The sequence below is a fragment of the Bos taurus genome, chromosome 24 (assembly GCF_002263795.3).
Source record: "Bos taurus isolate L1 Dominette 01449 registration number 42190680 breed Hereford chromosome 24, ARS-UCD2.0, whole genome shotgun sequence".
Taxonomy (NCBI): domain Eukaryota; kingdom Metazoa; phylum Chordata; class Mammalia; order Artiodactyla; family Bovidae; genus Bos; species Bos taurus.
The window spans coordinates 29,811,811-29,831,559 of NC_037351.1; the positions used below are offsets into that span (position 1 = coordinate 29,811,811).

Here is a 19,749-nt window from a genome sequence, read left to right on the forward strand (position 1 = left end):
CAAATGCCAGTCTAGTCAAAGCTATGATTTTTCCAGTAGTCTTGTATGGTTGTGAGAGTTGGACTATAAAGAAAGCTGAGCACCAAAGAATTGATGCTTTTGAACTGTGGTGTTGGAGAAGACTCCTGATAGTCCCTTGGACTGCAAAGAGATAAAACCAGTCAGTTCTAAAGGAAATCAGTCCTGAATATTCATTGGACGGCCTGATGCTGAAGCTGAAGCTCCAGTACTTTGGCCACCTGATGAGAAGAACTGACTCATTGGAAAAAACCCTGATGCTGGGAAAAATTGAAGAGGAGAGGAGAAGAGGACGACAGAAGATGAGATGGTTGGATGGCATCATCGACTCAATGGACATGAGTTTGAGTAAGCTCCAGGAGTTGGTGACAGACAGGGAATCCTGGCGTGGTGCAATCCATGGGGTCACAAAGAGTTGGACATGACTGAGTAGCTGAACTGAAAACATACATGGGCTTCTCTGGTGGCTCAGACAGTAAAGCATCTGCCTGCAACATGGGAGACCCGGATTCGATCCTTGAGTCCGGAGATTCATACAACTATATGTGTGCACAAAATTTTCTTTTCAGTAGAAGTGACATGAAATACTGAGTTGTGATACAAATGCCCTGCTCATTATTCATGAGATGTCATTGGATTGCCATATATGAACCTGTGGTTTTAAAAGATGAGAAGCAATCACTCCAATCTTGGAAGTAGTTCTATACTTCAGCACTGAAATGTAATATATAAATGGATATATATTCTATATTTAATATTTTCCCATGACGTCATATAATACCAAGCCTAAAACAGCTTTCAGCTTATTGTGAAGATTTATAAGTGTTATTAGAGTGCCAAATTCATAGTAGGTACTAAATAAATTGGAAAAGACCCTGATGCTAGGAAAAATTGCAGGCATGAGGAGAAGGGGACAACAGAGGATGAGATGGTTGGATGGCATCACTGACTCAGTGGGCATGAGTTTGAACATACTCTGGGAGATGATGAGGGACAAGGAAGGCTGGCGTGCTGCAGTCCATTGGGTCGCAAGGAGTCAGACACAACTTACCGATGGAACAACAACTAAATAAATACTAATCTACTAAAAAAAAGTTCAAAATCTGAAGATCTTTCTGACATTCTGCTCCTGAAATACTATGATCAGGCACTTAGCAGTTAAAATAAGCAGTTTATTCATTCAAGCAAATAATTTGATAAATAATAGGCAGCTAGTTTTTTAAGTCTATACAAATATTTTTAAAAATAATTTATTCAAGCTAACTTTCAAACCTAGAGACTGATTATGTACAGTTTACGGATTGATATCGCACTCCTTACTCCTCCCTACCTTTTCACCCCAACTGTTTTTTGTCCTCTCATTATTTATTTGCCACTAGTAAGTCAGTGATTTGGCAAAGTTATTTAAGAAATTTCTACCATGTGTTCTTACCTGAAAATAGGTTTAAAATTCATAATACATAATTATGTATTCATAAACATAATAAAATATTCATAATACATAATACAAGCCTCATAATACTGTGAAGATAAAATAAATTAACATATATAATGTGCTGATAACAGCAGTGAGCACATAGATATTGTTTAATAAACATTAGCTACAGTTATTAGCATGATTACAATAATAGAACTCTGTTAATACCACTTAGAAAAATAATGGAAGTAAAACTCAAAATTGTTTCTGCTTTCAGTTGAAATATAAGAGGTAGGTAGGTAGAAATAGATAGTGTATCAATAAACAGATAGTGTGTGTATATATATATATATACACATATATCTCCTCCTTTTTCCAGTACAGTGTGTGTGTGTATGTGTGTGTATACACACATCTTGTACACACACACACCGTACTGGAAAAAGGAGGAGGAAACAGAAAAAAACAAGTTTTGGGGAAATCCTCTATGATTTGTTCCCAGGGTTAACATAGCCATAGGCACCAGTGGTTAAGACAAGAAGTCAATCCATCTAACACCAAAGTCGGCATTTATTTCACTATATCATGCCATTTCCTCTGGGAAGAGATTGACTAAGAAAATCTTGCATTTAGGTGAATTTTATATATTCATGTTCCAAAGATAAGCTAGAATTTTTGGAATACTAATATCCAAAACAACAGTAATTTTTTTAGAGATATTGATAAAGGTATTTTTCTCCCATTACCCAAATGCATATTCTGTAGATTACTTTTCTCATAAGTCTTTCATTAAGATAGCTAAACATGCCAATAGTGGTAACCTGGGGTTTAGGTTATCTCTGCAAATCAACTAGCACTGTGACCTAGTAACCCCATCTCTCATGGAGACATCCAAAGCGAGTAATCTTAAAGCCCCTTCTCTAAAGTAAACAAAATTAAAACCCTACCTCCTTCCACTTTTCCTAAGAAGTAAAGAAGTACTACAGATTGTCATTATCTAGAAATATTGCCAGCATTTTTCCATTAAAAGCTAAGTGAAACAAAATGGTATTAAAAAAGAATTCATAAGAGTTCACATTATATTATCTGGTAGCTATGCTACTCTCCCTGCCCTTTCTGCTTTTTTTTTTTAATGAGTAGCATGTGCACAGTAATTTTCCTTGTCATGATTCTATGCCTCCTTCATGGTGCATTTTGCCAAAGAAACATCGGACATAAATGAACATTCTCAGGTATCCTAGCAACAGGATGTGATTAATAATACCTCTCAGAGCAGGGCAGATAAAATGCCTGCGAGTGAACACACACTCAGAATTGGCGCCTGAGAAACTGGTGTGCAGTAAGGGAAGCTTGATAAGATTCTATGACAGACTTTATTACACACCCATGGAAGCAGGTAGAAGAAAGAGCATATTTTGGAGATTAGACTATGTCTGGTTGTAAAATTACAGGATGTGTCACAGGTACATATATGTAATGCCTTCTATGTATGTGTACATATTGACATACATTTCATATGTATGTGCACATGTGTACATATATATACATGTATACCCACTATTTGTATATATGCATACATATAAATACCTATGTATGCATGCACAACATTTTCTTTTCATTAGAAGTGACATAAAGATTCTGAGTTGTGATACAAATGCCCTGCTTGTTATTGGTGAGTCGTTACTGGCTAGGCATTTATGTGCCTGTTGTTTGAAAAGACCAGAAACCATTACTTCAATTAAGGAACTACTTACGTAATGAAGTACTGAAATGTGCTACAAGTGGGTATATACTTAATGTTACTCCCTAAAACCATATCAACCCCAAGTCTAAAACAGCTTTTAAAAATATCGACTCCGTTTATATAAATAAATCATCATGAGATGTGCCATTTTAATATTCAACTAAATACATTTTCTCAGAAAAAAGTTAGACCCTTCAAATTCCATTTTTATGAGATTACTGTCCATTTTGGTTCCTCACAGGTGAAGTCCTATATCCAGCTTTAGAGAGAAGTAAGGTGCGCACCATACTTTAATGTTTTGTTCTTCAAGTAGAGTCTCTGGTACAATAAAGCACAACTAGGGCAAAATGCATGTTCATTATTCTGAAAGCCTCTCTTAATTTATCACCCACTTTTCTAATGTAATAGTTTCCTAGGTTGTCAGTTGTAATGTAGATACCCGGTAAAAGCTCTGTTCTTGGTTGTACTTGCACTCAGTGTTAGCAACACTAAAATTGATTTTGTGTTCTTTAGCATTTAAGGAGGGTTGGGATATTACACAACTCTATGTCCACTCAATCCCAAGCATCTGTGCTCCAGGCACTGTGAGGCATGAGGAGACAGAGAGAGGCACAGGATACACCTCTTATCCTAAAGGAAAACACAGTCAAGTTGGGAAATAAACACGCAACTGATTATAAACCAAACACTGGAGTTAGTGCTGTAGCAAAGGAACAAATAAAAGGCAAAAGTGAAAGTGAAAGTTGCTCAGTCGTGTCCAACTCTTTGCAACCCCGTGGACCATACAGTCCATGGGATTTTCCAGGCCCAATTACTGGAGTGGGTAGCCTTTCCCTTCTCCAGGGGATCTTCCCAACCAGGGATCGAACCAATGCAGGGTCTCCTGCATTGCAGACTGTTTGTTTACCAACTGAGCTATGAGGGAAGCCAAAGGCTAAAGGAGCATAGAAAGAAGGGCGATTAATTCTGCAGGGAATGGGAAGTTGGGGGGAGTGACACAAAGCCAGAGACATCACAGAAGGGCCTGCATCTGAGCTAAGCTCTGAACGATGAATAGAGTTTTGATGGGCAGGAAGGACATTATAGGATATTCCAGGAAGTATAAACATCATGCACAGGGAGTTGGAGGGGGAGGTCCAATTCCTGGTATAATTGGTCAGTATTCTGTACGGTGTTTCAGGGGTTGTAGCAGAAGGTAGGTCATGACCAAGTCTTCCAGGGTCATCAGTTTGATATGAGGGAATGTGTATTTTAACAGGGATCAAACCACAAGGATGGAAAAACCATCCATAAAACTGATGAAATCAGTTGGGAGCCTATAGAAAATAACCCCAGGAAGAATTATCAAGTTTATGAACCAGGTCAGTGGCAGTGAGAAAGGAGAGGTCAGCTCTGATAGGCCCTGTAGAGAGAACAGAACGGTCTGAGGGTGAGTGAATGGCAGGAGCTGATGAGTCTTAGGTTTTATGTCCAATTGCCTGAGCAGGATAGCACTAAAGATAAGCAGTTTTGGAGGGGAATATAATGATTTGACTTAAGGACTTTTGTGAAGTAGAAAATGCAGATATAGATATTTCCAGTGGACCTAACACCTAGCTGGATTTTGGAGCTAAAGACATAGGTCTCGGCATCATCTCTTCCCAGTGATGGTGAACACTGAGAGATACAGTCACCCATACAGAGCAAGATAAAGAGACTTAAAAAGAAACCTAGAGGCTTATCTACAGTTAAGTGGTGTAATCTCTGTGTCTCTTGATAAATATAAGATTGTCTTATTTATCCAGTGTTTATTTTTCTAACTTGAAGTTTAGTGTATATGTAACTAAGAACAGAAATCTGTTTCCTATACCAGAACTAATATCATAATAAAACTAATACATAACATTTATATAGAATGCCACAGTTTACAGAGCCCTTTCATATGTCATAAGGGCAGAGAACTGTTTGACATCTCAGTGAAAAATTGTTATCAACAATGCCTTCCAGCCTCCCTTCTGAAACCTTGAATGCCAGTATTTTGTATGTAACCTCCACTTCCTGCTGGCTCTGCATATGAAATTAGTTCATCCTCACAACATTCCAGATAAGCAGGCTCTGATCTCTACCTTACAGATGAGAAAGGCAGGGAGACTGATCTATCTGCAAAAATTAACATCCTTTAATGCATATTCCCTATGGCTCAGTTTGTAAAGGGTCTGCCTGCAATGCAGGAGACCCAGGTTCAATTCCTGGGTCAGGAAGATCCCCTGGAAAAGGAAATGGCAACCCATTCCAATATTCTTGCCTGGAGAATTCCACGGAGAGAAGCCTGGTGGACTACAGTCCATGGGGTCACAAAGAGTCAGACACAATGGAGTGACTAACACACACACATGCATATTCTATTAATTGATAAATTAACCCAAACTTTCATAATAAAATTATCCCATAGTATTAGTTGTGTATTACTGTATGACAATTTACCCAAAACTTAGCAGTTGAGAACAGCAGCAGACGTTTTTCATGTCACAGTTTCTGTGGGGAACTCTGGAGTGGCTGATTGGGTGGTTCTGGGTCAGGGTCTCCCATGAAGTTACAGTCAAGGTGTCCTGAGCTGCAACCATGTGAAGGTTTGACTGGGTCTGGGCTGCAGAAGGGGCTGCTCATTAGCCTGGCAAGTCGATAAAGACTGCTGGCAGCAGGCCTCAGTTTCTCAATGGCTGCTAATTGAAAGCCTCAGTTGCTCATTGGCCATTCCGGAGGCCTTAATTCTTCATTGGCTATTAGCTAGAGGCCTCAGTTGCACATTGGCTGTTCTGGAGTCCTCGGTTCCTCATTGGCTATTGACAGGAGGTCTCAGTAGTATTGACAGGAGACCTCAGTTTTTTGCTGCATGGGTCTCTCCTTAGGAAGAGTGTCTTCTTAACATATTATCTGGTTTCTCTCCAAGGAAGTAATCTGAGAGAGAAAAAAACAGAAGCCATAATGTTTTTTGAGGCCCAGCCTTGGAAATCACATTATTTCTACAAAATCCTACTGGTTATACAAGTCAATCTGATTCAGTGTGGGAGCAGACAACACAAGGATACAAATGCCTGGAGGAGGGAAGAAGATCATTGGGATCACCTTCGAGACTGTCTACCATAACCCATTATTTACCTTCAGTACATTCATTGTGAGCTTTCAGGATTTATGACTCATACAAGTTAAAGACTCTCCAATGAGAATAGTTTTTAATGTCTTTTTTTAATTATTTTTTAATAATTCAGGACTTGAATAACATTTTTGTAAAAATTCATGAAAATGTTTGAGGCCCCTAGTATACAAAAATTTATAATCAAGCATACATAGTGGCTTGCCCAATAAAAATCTTGAATGAGGAGATATCCCATCACACTTGGTAATGAATGAAACCTTTAAATGTGCTATTAATGCCATTTATCTATTTGAATCATTGAAACAAATTACATCAAACAAGTACTCTGAAAATCACTCAAATGAATAGAATATGAAATTAATCAGGATGCCAGTTAAATAAATTCTCCCCTTCGGGCAGCTACACAAGAGAAGGCTTATATGTTTTCCACCTTATAGTTTAAAGGCCTTGTGGGAAGTTTACATGCAGCTTCCATAACCTCTCAGTAACCAGCTCCATCTGTGAAAAGTTAATAACTAACAAGAAAGTGATGGCTAGAAGGGTAGCCTTTACTTACCCATCACAGAATCAAGGCTCTCACCTCAACAGGGGCGTTTACACACACCATTGCCCTGGTGCCAACCTTCTGATCTAAGCTCATAAACATGCTAAGGTATCCCAGAAACCTGACCTAACTCCTGCTCAAACTATCGCCCCATCTCACACATGTTTGGCAGGTATCATGGACAAGTCATTTCCTCCTCGGCCTCATCTTCCTCATCGCCCAGTACTCTGTAGACCTTCAAGGCCTCTCATGTTCCCCACCCTCTCTCTGCTAAAACTTCTCTCTCACAGTCTAGCAACAACCTCGTGAACTCAGCTGCTTCGGATGCTGTTGGTAGCCCCATTCCATACTTCCTAAAACTTTATTTGTGGTACCTGACTCTGTTCGGTTGGTCTCGTGGACCTCTGCTTCCTCTGTCTTCTCCTCATCCTCCATCACAAAGCACAAATCGTGTTTTTTGCTTTCTTGGTCCCTGTCTTCAGTCTGGGACCTTTCCCTGTTCTGTCTGCCTGTATGTTTCTATTTCCCCTTTCAGCTCCAGCCACCTTCTTAAGATGGCCATTTTCTACGTCTGTAATTTCAATTCCAATCACCCTCCCAAGCTCCAAGTCCCCATAGCACTTCAAACTCATTAAGCCTAAAACTGAACTCATCATTCCCATGTCCCCATCATGTTTACCGTTTCCCTGAATTGCATCACCACACCCAGAGACACCTAGATAGCCATTCATTTTGACCTTTCCTTTTCCCTTGCACTTACAGTTTGTAAACCCCTGGGCCCTGTGAGCTCTGCTTTCCTGCCGTCTCCTCTGCACCCATCACTTCCCTCCTCTTTGCTCCCACTGACATACTCAACCTCTTGCCCAACTTCTCAGATAGCCCTCCTCCTATGCAAAACTCTGTTCATTTGAGTTCTTAAGGCAAGTTCTAAAGGTGACCTATGGGTTTTGTAGGACAGCCCTGTCCTACAAAACCCATAGGTCTTACCAGGTGGCACCTGTGGTAAAGGACTTGCCTGCCAATGGGATTTCAGACAGTAAAGAGTCCGCCTGCAGTACAGGAGACCCTGTTTTGATCCCTGGGTCAGGAAGATCCCCTGGAGAAGGAAATGGCAACCTACTCTAGAATTCTTGCCTGGAAAAATCCCATGGACGGAGGAGCCTGGTGGGCTACAGTCCATAGGGTCACAAAGAGTCAGACACGACTGAGCGACTTCACTTTCACTTTGCCAGTGTAGGAGATGTAAGAAACTCATGTTCAGTGCCTGGGTTGGGAAGGACCCCTGGAGGAAGGCATGGCAACCCATTCCAGTATTCTTGCCTGGAGAATCCCAGGGACAGAGGAACCCAGCCGACTACAGTCCATAAGGTCACAGAGTCAAACACAACTGAAGTGACATAGCATGCATGTATGCATGCACAGAATCTATACTATTTCTTTGGTCAAGAATTAATCCTTTCCTTATTTAAAATTCCCCAAATTACATATGTCTTCAAGGTTCAAATCAAATACTCCATATTTGATTTTTAAGTTAAGTATTCTCCATAACTTCATGGGCACCCCTTTATTTCTTAAAACTAATCATTTCACCCTCTAGTATTTTAAACATTTATACCATGGATAGAGGAGCCTGGTGGGCTACAGTCCACAGCATTGCAGAGAGTCAGACATGACTGAGCACACACGCACACACACACATGCCCTTTGAGGGCGCATCTTGTTTCATGTCGTATTTTCTGTCCTTTATCTTCCCAAGTTGGTCATAAGAGGGCACGGTCTTATCTTAGTTACGTGTTTACCCGCACATGGAACATGGGGATTTGTCCTATGGGTGGGGTTTGCACTCTTAATTTTACTGTTGAGTAAATGGCTCTAACAAGATTTTTTTAAGCCCAGCAGCATATTTAATGCATATTCATTAATTTTTGACTTTTGTAAATTGATTTGAAAATATTGCTGGGCCCTTTCCTCTGTGCCCAGTCATCTCGGGAAAAATGTTGAACATGGCTGACCTAGTGACTGTGTCTGGAAATTGCGATAAACTGGGCTTCTGTCTTAGTTACATCATTTTCTCACAGCTGCATATTGCAACTGATCCGCCACTTCTTATTGCAGGGAAAGTAGAGAAGAGAAGAGAACAAAGAGCGACTTCAGGTAAGATGCTGACTAATTGGCCTCAGCTTTATGTCATGTTTTTACTTCCACCTTGAAAAAAAACACAACCGATTTGCATTATAATATTCAAAAACTCACCTTAAAAATGCAGTAGTTTATAAATCTAGACTTGATTGACTTTGAATTAATGAAAATAAATGAACACATTTTGCTTTTTCACTTTCACATAAGTCATGTCCTTTTCATCCCACCTTTCTATTCAGATGAAAATGAGATGGCATGTTACTCAATTTTTCCATGATTACCTATTTAAAAAGTAAGTGTTGCAACCACCAACTTCAAAATGTGAAGGTTGTAGTTGTTGACAACTGTTTCATTTCCCTAAATATCTGTGAACCTTAATTATTTTTCTTGAAGTCATTTATGTAGTTGATGTTTTTCAGGGTGGTGTCAGTTAAGCAAGAAGAGTCTTTACATTTTGAAGGAATTTTAAGATTTCTCCACTTCTAAATCCTAAGATATATGCAGAAGTAAATGGTGCTTTGGCACAGTGCCATTGCACATAGTAGGGGCCAATATTTGCTATCTGATACAGAAATACATTTTGACATTTCCATATTTTCATCACTAGGCTTTTGGCTTAAAATCATGTATGGTAAGATAAAGTTTCATTTGCCAAGTAAATATTTGCATAAGGGCAATTTTCCAGTTCCCAGTGCCCGAAAATTGTCAGTATTCACAGAGAATTCTAATTTGGCATATGTACCCATGCCCACCACCCATCCTAAGATTTTTTAACCATTATTTTATTTTTTTTAACTGAGTGTTTTTTATTTTTGTTTATTATTATTTTTTTTTTTTTGGCCACATCTTGCCACATGCGGGATCTTAGTTCCTTGACCAGAAATAGAACCCTCGCACGCTTCAGTGGAAGCATGGAGTCCTAAGCACTGGACCACCAGGGAATTCCCACCTCCCTTGCTAAGTTTTCACCAACGTGTTACTCCCAAATACTGTCTTCTTTCAACTTCCTTTTTTTTTTTTTCTGATCTGATAATGATGTGTTAATGTTTGCAAACAATGCAGTCAACAGAAAGCCAAAATTTGTGTTAATCCAAAACCAAAAATGTTAAAGTAGTCTAAGCCCCTGTCTCTTTTCTCCTTCCCATTGTTAGGGTTCATCTTAGACACGATTTCCCTTTTAAATGTTATTGTTTGCCTTCTCCCTGTGGCTCTTTTAAAACCTTATCATGAATGCCAAAAAAAAAAAAAAAAGTGAAGTCAAGAAAGTGTCTGGCGTCCTCACAGATGTGATCACCTCCATTATTGCTCCTTGGGGGAGAATTGTTTATACTGTTTCTGAACCGCTATTGCTATGATCCTGTAGGTATGGGCGTAAAGAAACTTTATTGTTGAGATGAAAGCTAAGCTGGGCAAAGTGTTAAACCAGATGCCTCTTTAAGTCCCCTCCATGCTTGTGGGTTCTAATATGCTGCGTGACCAAGGTGACATAAGGGACTAGCAACAGAGACAAGAGAAGAACTCAGATTTCTTCATTCCTTATTCTTCCCAGAGTCCCACCCTCCTAAGCTTTCTTTCCAAATCAAAGTGCAATCATTTCAACAAAGTGTTAGGTTTCTTGCTTAGTAAAATATTTTTCAACAATTAGACCGTCTTTTTAAGGCAAACACTGATCACCAGGGTTCTGAGGAAACTCCCTTCTTTAATGGAGCTAACTTGCCTCAACTGATCTGCAGCTTGTCAGTATGTTCTATTTCTGTGAGAAAACGGAAGAAACTTTCTGTGAGGAAGTGAAGTCAAGGATAACTGGCACACAGAGCTCAAATTATTGGGGAAAATTTTTTGGCTCCTCATCGTTTCAAAGAACACAAATCCTGCCCTCAGGAAATCTGCATTCGTAAAGACAGTCTGAGTTTTCAAAACTGAGACATAACCATTGCCAGTGTGGCCAGAAGTATAACCATGTTCAGTTTGTGGTTCTTCTCTGAATGTCTGCATCTTTGTAAAGCATGTGCCTGAGATACCAATAACATCATAGGCACTCCTGCTTCTTACTTCCTGCCTGGATTTCTTTGTATTCATTATCTTCCATTCTGCTCAGATTCTGTGTCCTGCCTGCTGAATTAGACAGTACACCCTTTTGCTTGGGGCTTCCCTGGTGGTTCAGATGGTAAAGAATCTGCCTGCAATGTGGGAGACTTAGGTTCAATCCCTGGGTTGGGAAGATCCCCTGGGGGGAGGCTTGGCAACCCACTCCAGTATTCTTGTCTGGAGAATTCCATAGACAGAGGAGCCTGGTGGCTATAGTCCATGGGATCACAAAGAGTTGGACATGACTGAGCAGCTAAGCACAACCCAGCACCCTTTTGCTTATAGTGGGTCCATCTCCCAGCTGCGGGAGAAAGAATTTAGAAGAATAAATATGGTAGAGAAAAATAGGGAGTTCCAGGACCCTCAATTTTTGAGTGACTGGTTATGGTAGTAGTTTAGTCGCTAAGTTGTGTGACTCTTCAACCCCTTGGACTGTAGCTCACCAGGCTCCTCTGTCGGTGGGGTTTCCAAGGCAAGAAAGAAAGAAAGTGAAAGTGAAGTCACTCAATCGTGTCCTACTCTTTGTGACCCCATGGACTGTAGCCCACCAGGCTCCTCCGTCCATGGGATTCTCCAGGCGAGAATACTGGAGTGGGTTGCCATTTCCTCCTCCAGGGGATCTTCCTGACCCAGGGATCCAGTCTGTGTAACATGCATTGCAGGCGGTCTCCTGCACCGCAGCTGGATTCTTAACCACTAAGCCACCAGGGAAGCCTACTGAGTGAGTAGGTTGGTTAATTCTTTGTTTAAAGAATCTTGCACTAAGATGAAAGTTACAGAGGTGTGTTTTTACTCAAAAAAAGAAATAACTTCCTAACTAGGAAACTTCTCCAGGACTGGGAAGAATAAACTTATGTGAGTAACACTTTACAGAAGTTGGGCCATCACTTGCAAGGGATTTTTTTTTTTATAGTAGTTTTTTAAAAATTTTATTACTGGGGTATATATAATTACTTTATGATGCAGTATTAATTTCTGTTGTATGCAAGAGATGTTGATAAGAAATTCCTGAAAAGTTGGTTGGATCATTCCTAAGGTTCTCAATTTTGTGTCTGATTCTACTTACTGTCAGTTCTTTATTAAAATAGCTCTACAATCTGTGTATGGATCAACACTACAAAAATTCCTAAATGGCTCATATTTCATTATGTAACTGAATGAATCATGTCCCAAAGTTTGTTAGTTTAGACTGAGTTGTTTAGTAAAGACAGTGAAATAAAATTATTCTATAGTCCATTTAGCTTCTTGTGGGAGAAAGTTGTTTGTGTCCTGATTGCAGCCCTGGCTGTAGTTTCAAGTATGATGCTCTTTTTGATAAGCCAGGAATGAGTCACAAGAGAGTATGGATAACCTGATACCATTTTTCAAAAGCTATGGTAAGCTTAGCCATTTTCAAAAGATAATTCAAAGCATATGCATCTTGACATTGAATTTGGAAACCCATGTCAAATTCATAAAATGTGGCCAGCAACATCAAAGCTAAATTTGGCTGTTTGGGTTGGTAAAGAATATTAAAAATATATGGAGGTGAAATGGTAAATAGAAAAATGCCAGGAGGCAAGTTCCCAACATCAACAATTATCTATTTGTCCTGATCAAAAAAATAGAAAAAAATAACCAGCTATGTTCCATAGATTTCTACATAAAAACTCTATGGAATGTGAAGTTACTTTTCTCTTAGGAGAAAAAAAAATCCCTTTTGAGGTTAGGAATTCTTGTTTTTTAGAAGACAACAACAAAAACACAAAGAAGAATTCTTGCAGAGAAAAATGCTTCATAAATTATTATTTAGAAAAAGAGGTATTACAAGGCTTACTAAGCTAGACTATCAAGAGACACCATCGGTTAAACAGATACTATTCCAATTTTTCCAAAAAGGAGAACACTTTCAAATTCAGCTAAGTATGAAGTAAAGAATAGTCCTAATGGACCAGAGAATGGAGTTATCAGTAGGGATGATAATGAATGTTTCAAAATGACTTTGCATTCTTTTCATTTAAGATGGTGGTATTGTTAAGTTGCTGAGTTGTGTCTGATTCTTTGTGACCTCATGGACTGTAGTCACCTGGCTTCTCTGTCTATGAAATTTCCTAGGCAAGAATACTTGAGAGGGTGCCACTTCCTTCTCCAGGGTGTCTTCTCAACCCAGGAATCAAACCCATGTCTCCTACATTGGCAGCTCGATTCTTTACCATACAGCCTTGACATAATCCTTTTCTGATTTGGAACCAGTCTGTTGTTCCATATTCAGTTCTAACTGTTGCTTCTTGACCTGCATAAAGAATTCTCAGGAACAGGTAAGGTGGTCTAGTATTCCCATCTCTTGAATTTCCCACAGTTTGTTGTGATCCACACAGTTAAAGGCTTTGGTCTAGTCAAAGCAAAAGTAAATGTTTTTCTGGAACTCTCTTGCTTTTTCGATGATCCAATGGATGTTGCCACTTTGATCTTTGGTTCCTCTGCCTTTTCTAAATCGAGCTAGAACATCTGGAAGTTCACAGTTCACATACTGCTGAAACCTGGCTGGAGAATTTTGAGCATTACATTGCTGCGTGTGAGATGAGTGCAATTGTGCAGTAGTTTAAACATTCTTTGGCATTGCCTTTCTTTGGGATTGGAATGAACACTGAACTTTTCCACTCCTGTGGCCACTGCTGAGTTTTCCAAAATTGCTGGCATATTGAGTGCAGCAGTTTCACAGCATCATCTTTTAGGATTTGAAATAGCTCAATTGGGATTCCACCACCTCCACTAGCTTTGTTTGTAGTGATGCTTCCTAAAACCCATTTGACTTCACATTCCAGGATGTCTGACTCTAAGTGAGTGATCACACCATCGTTGTTATCTGGGTCATTAAGATCTTTCTTGTATAGTTCTTCTGTGTATTCTTGCCACTTCTTCTTAATATCTTCTGCTTCTGTTAGGTCCATGCCATTTCTGTCCTTTATTGTGCCCATCTTTTCATGAAATGTTCCTTTGGTATCTCTAATTTTCTTGAAGACTTCTTTAGTCTTTCCCATTCTATTGTTTTCCTCTATTTCTTCGCATTGATCCATGAGGAAGGCTTTCTTATCTCTCCTTGCTATTTTTGGAACTCTGCATTCAAATGGGTATATCTTTCCTTTTCCCCTTTACCTTTAGCTTCTCTTCTTTTCCCAGCTATTTGTAAGGTCTCCTCAGGCAACCATTTTGCCTTTTTGCATTTCTTTTTCTTGAGGATGATCTTGATCACTGCCTCCTGTACAATGTCATGAACCTCCATTCATAGTTTTTCAGACTCTCTGTCTATAAGACCTAGTCCCTTGGATCTATTTGTCACTTCTCCTGTATAATCGTAAGCAATTTGATTTAGGTCATACCTGAATGGTCCAGTGGTTTTCCCTGCTGCTGCTACTGCTAAGTCGCTTCAGTCGTGTCCGACTCTGTGCGACCCCATAGATGGCAGCCCACCAGGCTCCCCTGTCCCTGGGATTCTCCAGGCAAGAACACTGGAGTGGGTTGCCATTTCCTTCTCCATTGCATGAAAGTGAAAAAATAAAGTGAAGTCGCTCAGTCATGTCCGACTCCTAGCGACCCCATGGACTGCAGCCCACCAGGCCCCTCCATCCATGGGGTTTTCTGAGCAAGAGTACTGGAGTGGGGTGCCATTGCCTTCTCTGAGTGGTTTTCCCTACTTTCTTCTATTTAAGTCTTAATTTTGCAATAAGGAGTTCATAGTCTGAGCCACAGTCAGCTCCTGGTCTTGCTTTTGCTGACTCTATAGAGCTTCTCCATCTTTGGCTGCAAAGAATATAATCAATCTGATTTTGGTTGGAAGAGGGTGCTTGCTATGACCAGTGCATTCTCTTGGCAAAACTCTGTTAGCCTTTGACCTGCTTTATTTTGTACTCCAAGGCCAAATTTGCCTGTTACTGCAGGTAGCTCTCGACTTCCTACTTTTGCATTCCAGTCACCTGTGGTGAAAAGGACATCTTTATTGGGTGTTCATTATAGAAGGTCTTGTAGGTCTTCATAGAACCATTCAATTTCAGCTTCTTCAGCATTACTGGTTGGGGCATTGGATCACTGTGATATAAATTGGTTTGCCTTGGAAATGAACAGAGATCATTGTGTCATTTTTGAGATTGCACCCAAGTACTGCATTTTGGACTCTTTTGTTGACTATGAGGCCTACTCCATTTCTTCTAAGGGATTCTAGCCCACAGTAGTAGATATAGTAGTAATAATCATCTGAATTAAATTCTCCCATTTTAGTTCACTGATTCCTAGAATGTCAGTGTTCACTCTTGCCATCTCCTGTTTGACCACTTCTAATTTACCTTGATTCATGGACCTAACATTCCAGGTTCTCATGCAATATTGCTCTTTACAGCATCAGACTTTACTTCCATCACCAGTCCCATTTACGACATTAGAGCATCACAAAAATTTAAGAATTTTTTTCCTTTGCATCATTTCTGAAAAGTTACTGGTAAAGAACAGTGTTATTTTTCTCTCAACTCAAAGGTGAAACTTATTATTGGAAATTCAGCAAATGGTAGAACATCTGTTTTACAAGCTCAGTTCTTGCTACTTACTCTTTAACTGGGCTTTTCACTTCTTTGAAATGTTGTAAAACAGCAATAGCATCTCATTTTTAAAACTTTAAACATACATTGTACATGCAGTCATTCAGATTTAAAAGTGTTAGATGCTGAATAAATCCTTCCATCTGTGTGGGAATAGCATGTTCACTTTCTTACTGGGTACTCAGTTATTGAACACAAATTTTCAAGTGCATGCATATTTAGCATGATTTTTATCTGCACTGTTACTATTTTTGTAGTGCTTTTTGTCATAGTTCTTATACACTATCAAGAAACTCTCAAAAATAAGCATGAGGAGACCTAGTTTGTCATTGTCTTAATTATCGATGACCAACATTAAACATATGGAGTTATCAGCCAGGTTGCTGCTGCTGCTGCTGCTAAGTCAGTTCAGTTGACCCCAGAGACGACAGCCCACCAGGCCCCTCCATCCATGGGATTTTCCAGGCAAGAGTACTGGAGTGGGGTGCCATTGCCCTCTCCGATCAGCCAGGTTATGTTGTGACAAATATGTTTTTAAATGAACTGTCATTCTTGAAAAGCCTACACTTCTTGGATTTTAATATTTTGTAATATTCTACATGTTTTATTCTCACTTTAAGAATCAGTCTTCCAGTTAGAATCAAGGTTGAAAATGCATATCATCCTAACTTGTTCAGACTTTACAAAAGCTCTTGTCATTTAATAATACTATATTACATATTTGGAGACATTACTCTACCAACAAAGGTCCATCTAGTCAAGGCTATGGTTTTTCCACTGGTCATGTATAGATGTGAAAGTTGGACTGTGAAGAAAGCCGAGTGCCGAAGAATTGATGCTTTTGAACTGTGGTGTTGGAGAAGACTCTTGAGAGCCCCTTGGACTGCAAGGAGATCCAACCAATCCATTTTAAAGGACATCAGCCCTGGGTCTTCTTTGGAAGGAATGATGCTAAAGCTGAAACTCCAGTACTTTGGCCACCTCATGCAAAGAGTTGACTCATTGGAAAAGACTCTGATGCTGGGAGGGATTGGGGGCAGGAGGGAAAGGGGATGACAGAGAATGAGATGGCTGGATGGCATCACCGACTCCATGAATGTGAGTTCGAGTGAACTCCGGGAGATGGTGATGGACAGAGAGGCCTGGCGTGCTGTGATTCGTGGGGTCGCAGAGAGTCGGACACGACTGAACGACTGAACTGAACTGAACTGAAAAGAGTAGAGGGCTTCGCTGGCAGCTCAGTGGTAAAGAATGCTCATGCTAATGCAGGAGCTGTGGGTTTGATTTCTGGGTCGGGAAGATCCCCTGGAGGAAGAAATGACAACCCAGTCCAGTATTCTTGCCTGGGAAACCCCATGGATGGAGGAGCCTGGCAGTCTACGTCCGTAGGGTAGCAAAGAATCCAACATGACTTAGCTACTAAACAGCAAAACAACCACAACAACAAAACAAGAGAGTAGATCTTAAAAGTTCTCATCACAAGGAAAAAAGAAAAAAAACCTGTAACTCTGTGCAGTGACAAACGTTAACTAGACTTATTGTGGTAATCATTTTGCTATATATACAAATACTGAATCTTTATGTTGTACACTTAAAACTAATATAATGCTAATGTCAATTAGATCTCAATTAAAAAAAAAACTCATATCTTGATTCCATCTCATTTGGTACCACAAAGGGGAAAGAGAATAAATCTGGGGAAGTGTTTATAAGTTGATACATTCAATTTGCTAAATATTTTTGTGATCCAGGCTTTGTGCTTGATATGGGGGATGAAGTGGTGAATAAGATATGGCATTAATGTTTCAATTCATTCACTTTCAGCTGGGTGAGAAAAACAGGTGCATAGACATGATTATAATCCCGTATGCTGCTGCTGCTGCTGAGTCGCTTCAGTCGTGTCCAACTCTGTGGGACCCCATAGACGGCAGCCCACCAGGCTCCTCTGTCCCTGGGATTCTCCAGGCAAGAATACTGGAGTGGGTTGCCATTTCCTTCTCAAATGCATGAATGCATGCTAAGTCACTTCAGTCGTGTCTGACTCTGTGCGACCCTATGGATTGCAGCCCACCAGGCTCCTCTATCCACGGGATTTCCCAGGCAAGAATCCTGAAGTGGGTTGCCATCTTCTTCTCCGAATCCAGTATCAAGTTTGCCTTTTAGAGAATCACATACTAGGTGTTATGAGGATATCAAAGAAGGGTTCATGGAAGAGGGGAGATTTGAGCTTGTACTTAAAGAAATAATTGGAATTCACTAGGTGGAAAAGGACATCTTTTTTGGGTGTTAGTTCTGAAAGGTCTTGTAGGTCTTCATAGAACCATTCAACTTCAGCTTCTTCAGCGTTACTGGTTGGGACATAGACTTGGATTACTGTGATATTGAATGGTTTGCCTTGGAAACGAACAGAGATCATTCTGTCGTTTTTGAGATTGCATTCCGGACTCTTGTTGACCATGATGGCTACTCTGCTGGACTGGAAGAATCACAAGCTGGAATCAAGATTGCCGGGAGAAATATCAATAACCTCAGATATGCACATGACACCACCCTTATGGCAGAAAGTGAAGAGGAACTAAAAAGCCTCTTGATGAAAGTGAAAGTGGAGAGTGAAAATGTTGGCTTAAAGCTCAACATTCAGAAAATGAAGATCATGGCATCCGGTCCCTTCGCTTCATGGGAAATAGATGAGGAAACAGTGGAAACAGTGTCAGACTTTATTTTCTGGGGCTCCAAAATCACTGCAGATGGTGACTGCAGCCATGGAATTAAAAGACACTTACTCCTTGGAAGGAAAGTTATGACCAACCTAGATAGCATATTCAAAAACAGAGATATTACTTTGCCAACAAAAGTTCGTCTAGTCAAGGCTATGGTTTTTCCTGTGGTCATGTATGGATGTGAGAGTTGGACCGTGAAGGAGGCTGAACGCTGAAGCATTGATGCTTTTGAACTGTAGTGTTGGAGAAGACTCTTGAGAGTCCCTTGGACTGCAAGGAGATCCAACCAGTCCATTCTGAAGGAAATCAGCCCTGGGATTTCTTTGGAAGGAATGATGCTAAAGCTGAAACTCCAGTACTTTGGCTACCTCATGTGAAGAGTTGACTCACTGGAAAAGACTCTGATGCTGGGAGGGATTGGAGGCAGGAGGAGAAGGGGATGACAGAGGATGAGATGGCTGGATGGCATCACTGACTCGATGGACGTGAGTCTGAGTGAACTCCGGGAGTTGGTGATGGACAGGGAGGCCTGGCGTGCTGCGATTCGTGGGGTCACAAAAAGTCGGACACAACTGAGCAACTGAACTGAACTGAACTGAGGTGGAAAAGGCGAAAGGGCTGGCTTTCCAGGAAGACAAAGACAAGAAGAAGCACGGCCTGTTGAAGGAAGCTTTGTGGTTAAGTAAGACTGGATGTAGCACAGTAATAAATAAACTAAGACAAGCAATGTGGTCAGAAAAGTAAGCATGAGATAGTGAGAACAAGGGCCATTTTGCCCTTCCATGGAGTTTGGACTTTATGCAGCAGATATCAGGAGCTGATGAAGGGCAAGGCATTACATAGTCTATTTGCATTTTATAAAAATCCTCCAGAGGAAGTCTGGATTAGAAGGAGAATTGACTGGAGACAGTGAAATCAGAAAGTATATCTCTTTAATTATAAGAATGGAAGGGTGAAGGTCTGAAGGGTCTTGACTAAGACAGTGTCATTAGCGAAGGCGCTAAGGAAATGAATGCAGATACATTTACAAGACAGAATTGGCCTGTTTGGTTGGATATGGAAGGTAGAGGAAGATGATGCCTAGGTTTCCAGACTAAGAATTAAGGTGAATAGTGCATCCTGTGTGGGGAACACTGGAGGAGGGACAAATCTGGTGGGGAAAATGATAAACTGAGTTATATCTTTGTTGATTGTAGTGTGATGTATGAAATATGAAGGTAGAAATGTCAAGAATGTTAAATAAGCAGCAGACATTACAAGACTGGAACCCCAGAGAGGGGTCTGAGACATAGGCTTGCCTTTCAAGCCGTCAGTACCTGGATAAGAGTTGAAGCCCTGGCTATGAACAAGCTGCCCAAAGGGAAATGAGGGTGTA

General features: G+C 40.3%; 1 protein-coding gene across 4 annotated transcripts in view; it reads left to right on the forward strand.

Annotated features, from left to right (window-relative positions):
* Positions 1-19,749, forward strand: part of CHST9 (carbohydrate sulfotransferase 9) — a 284,326-nt gene that overhangs the window by 122,998 nt on the left and 141,579 nt on the right. For 2 of the 4 annotated variants that reach the window (XM_005224066.5, XM_059880825.1), the window contains exon 3: positions 8,975-9,013. The exons of 1 other annotated variant lie outside the window; for it this stretch is intronic. In XM_005224066.5, the coding sequence (XP_005224123.1) occupies positions 8,975-9,013 (39 nt within the window). Of the gene's footprint in view, positions 1-2,709; positions 2,832-8,974; positions 9,014-19,749 lie in introns of those variants that run through there. One more of the 4 variants, XM_059880826.1, reaches the window with a different exon arrangement.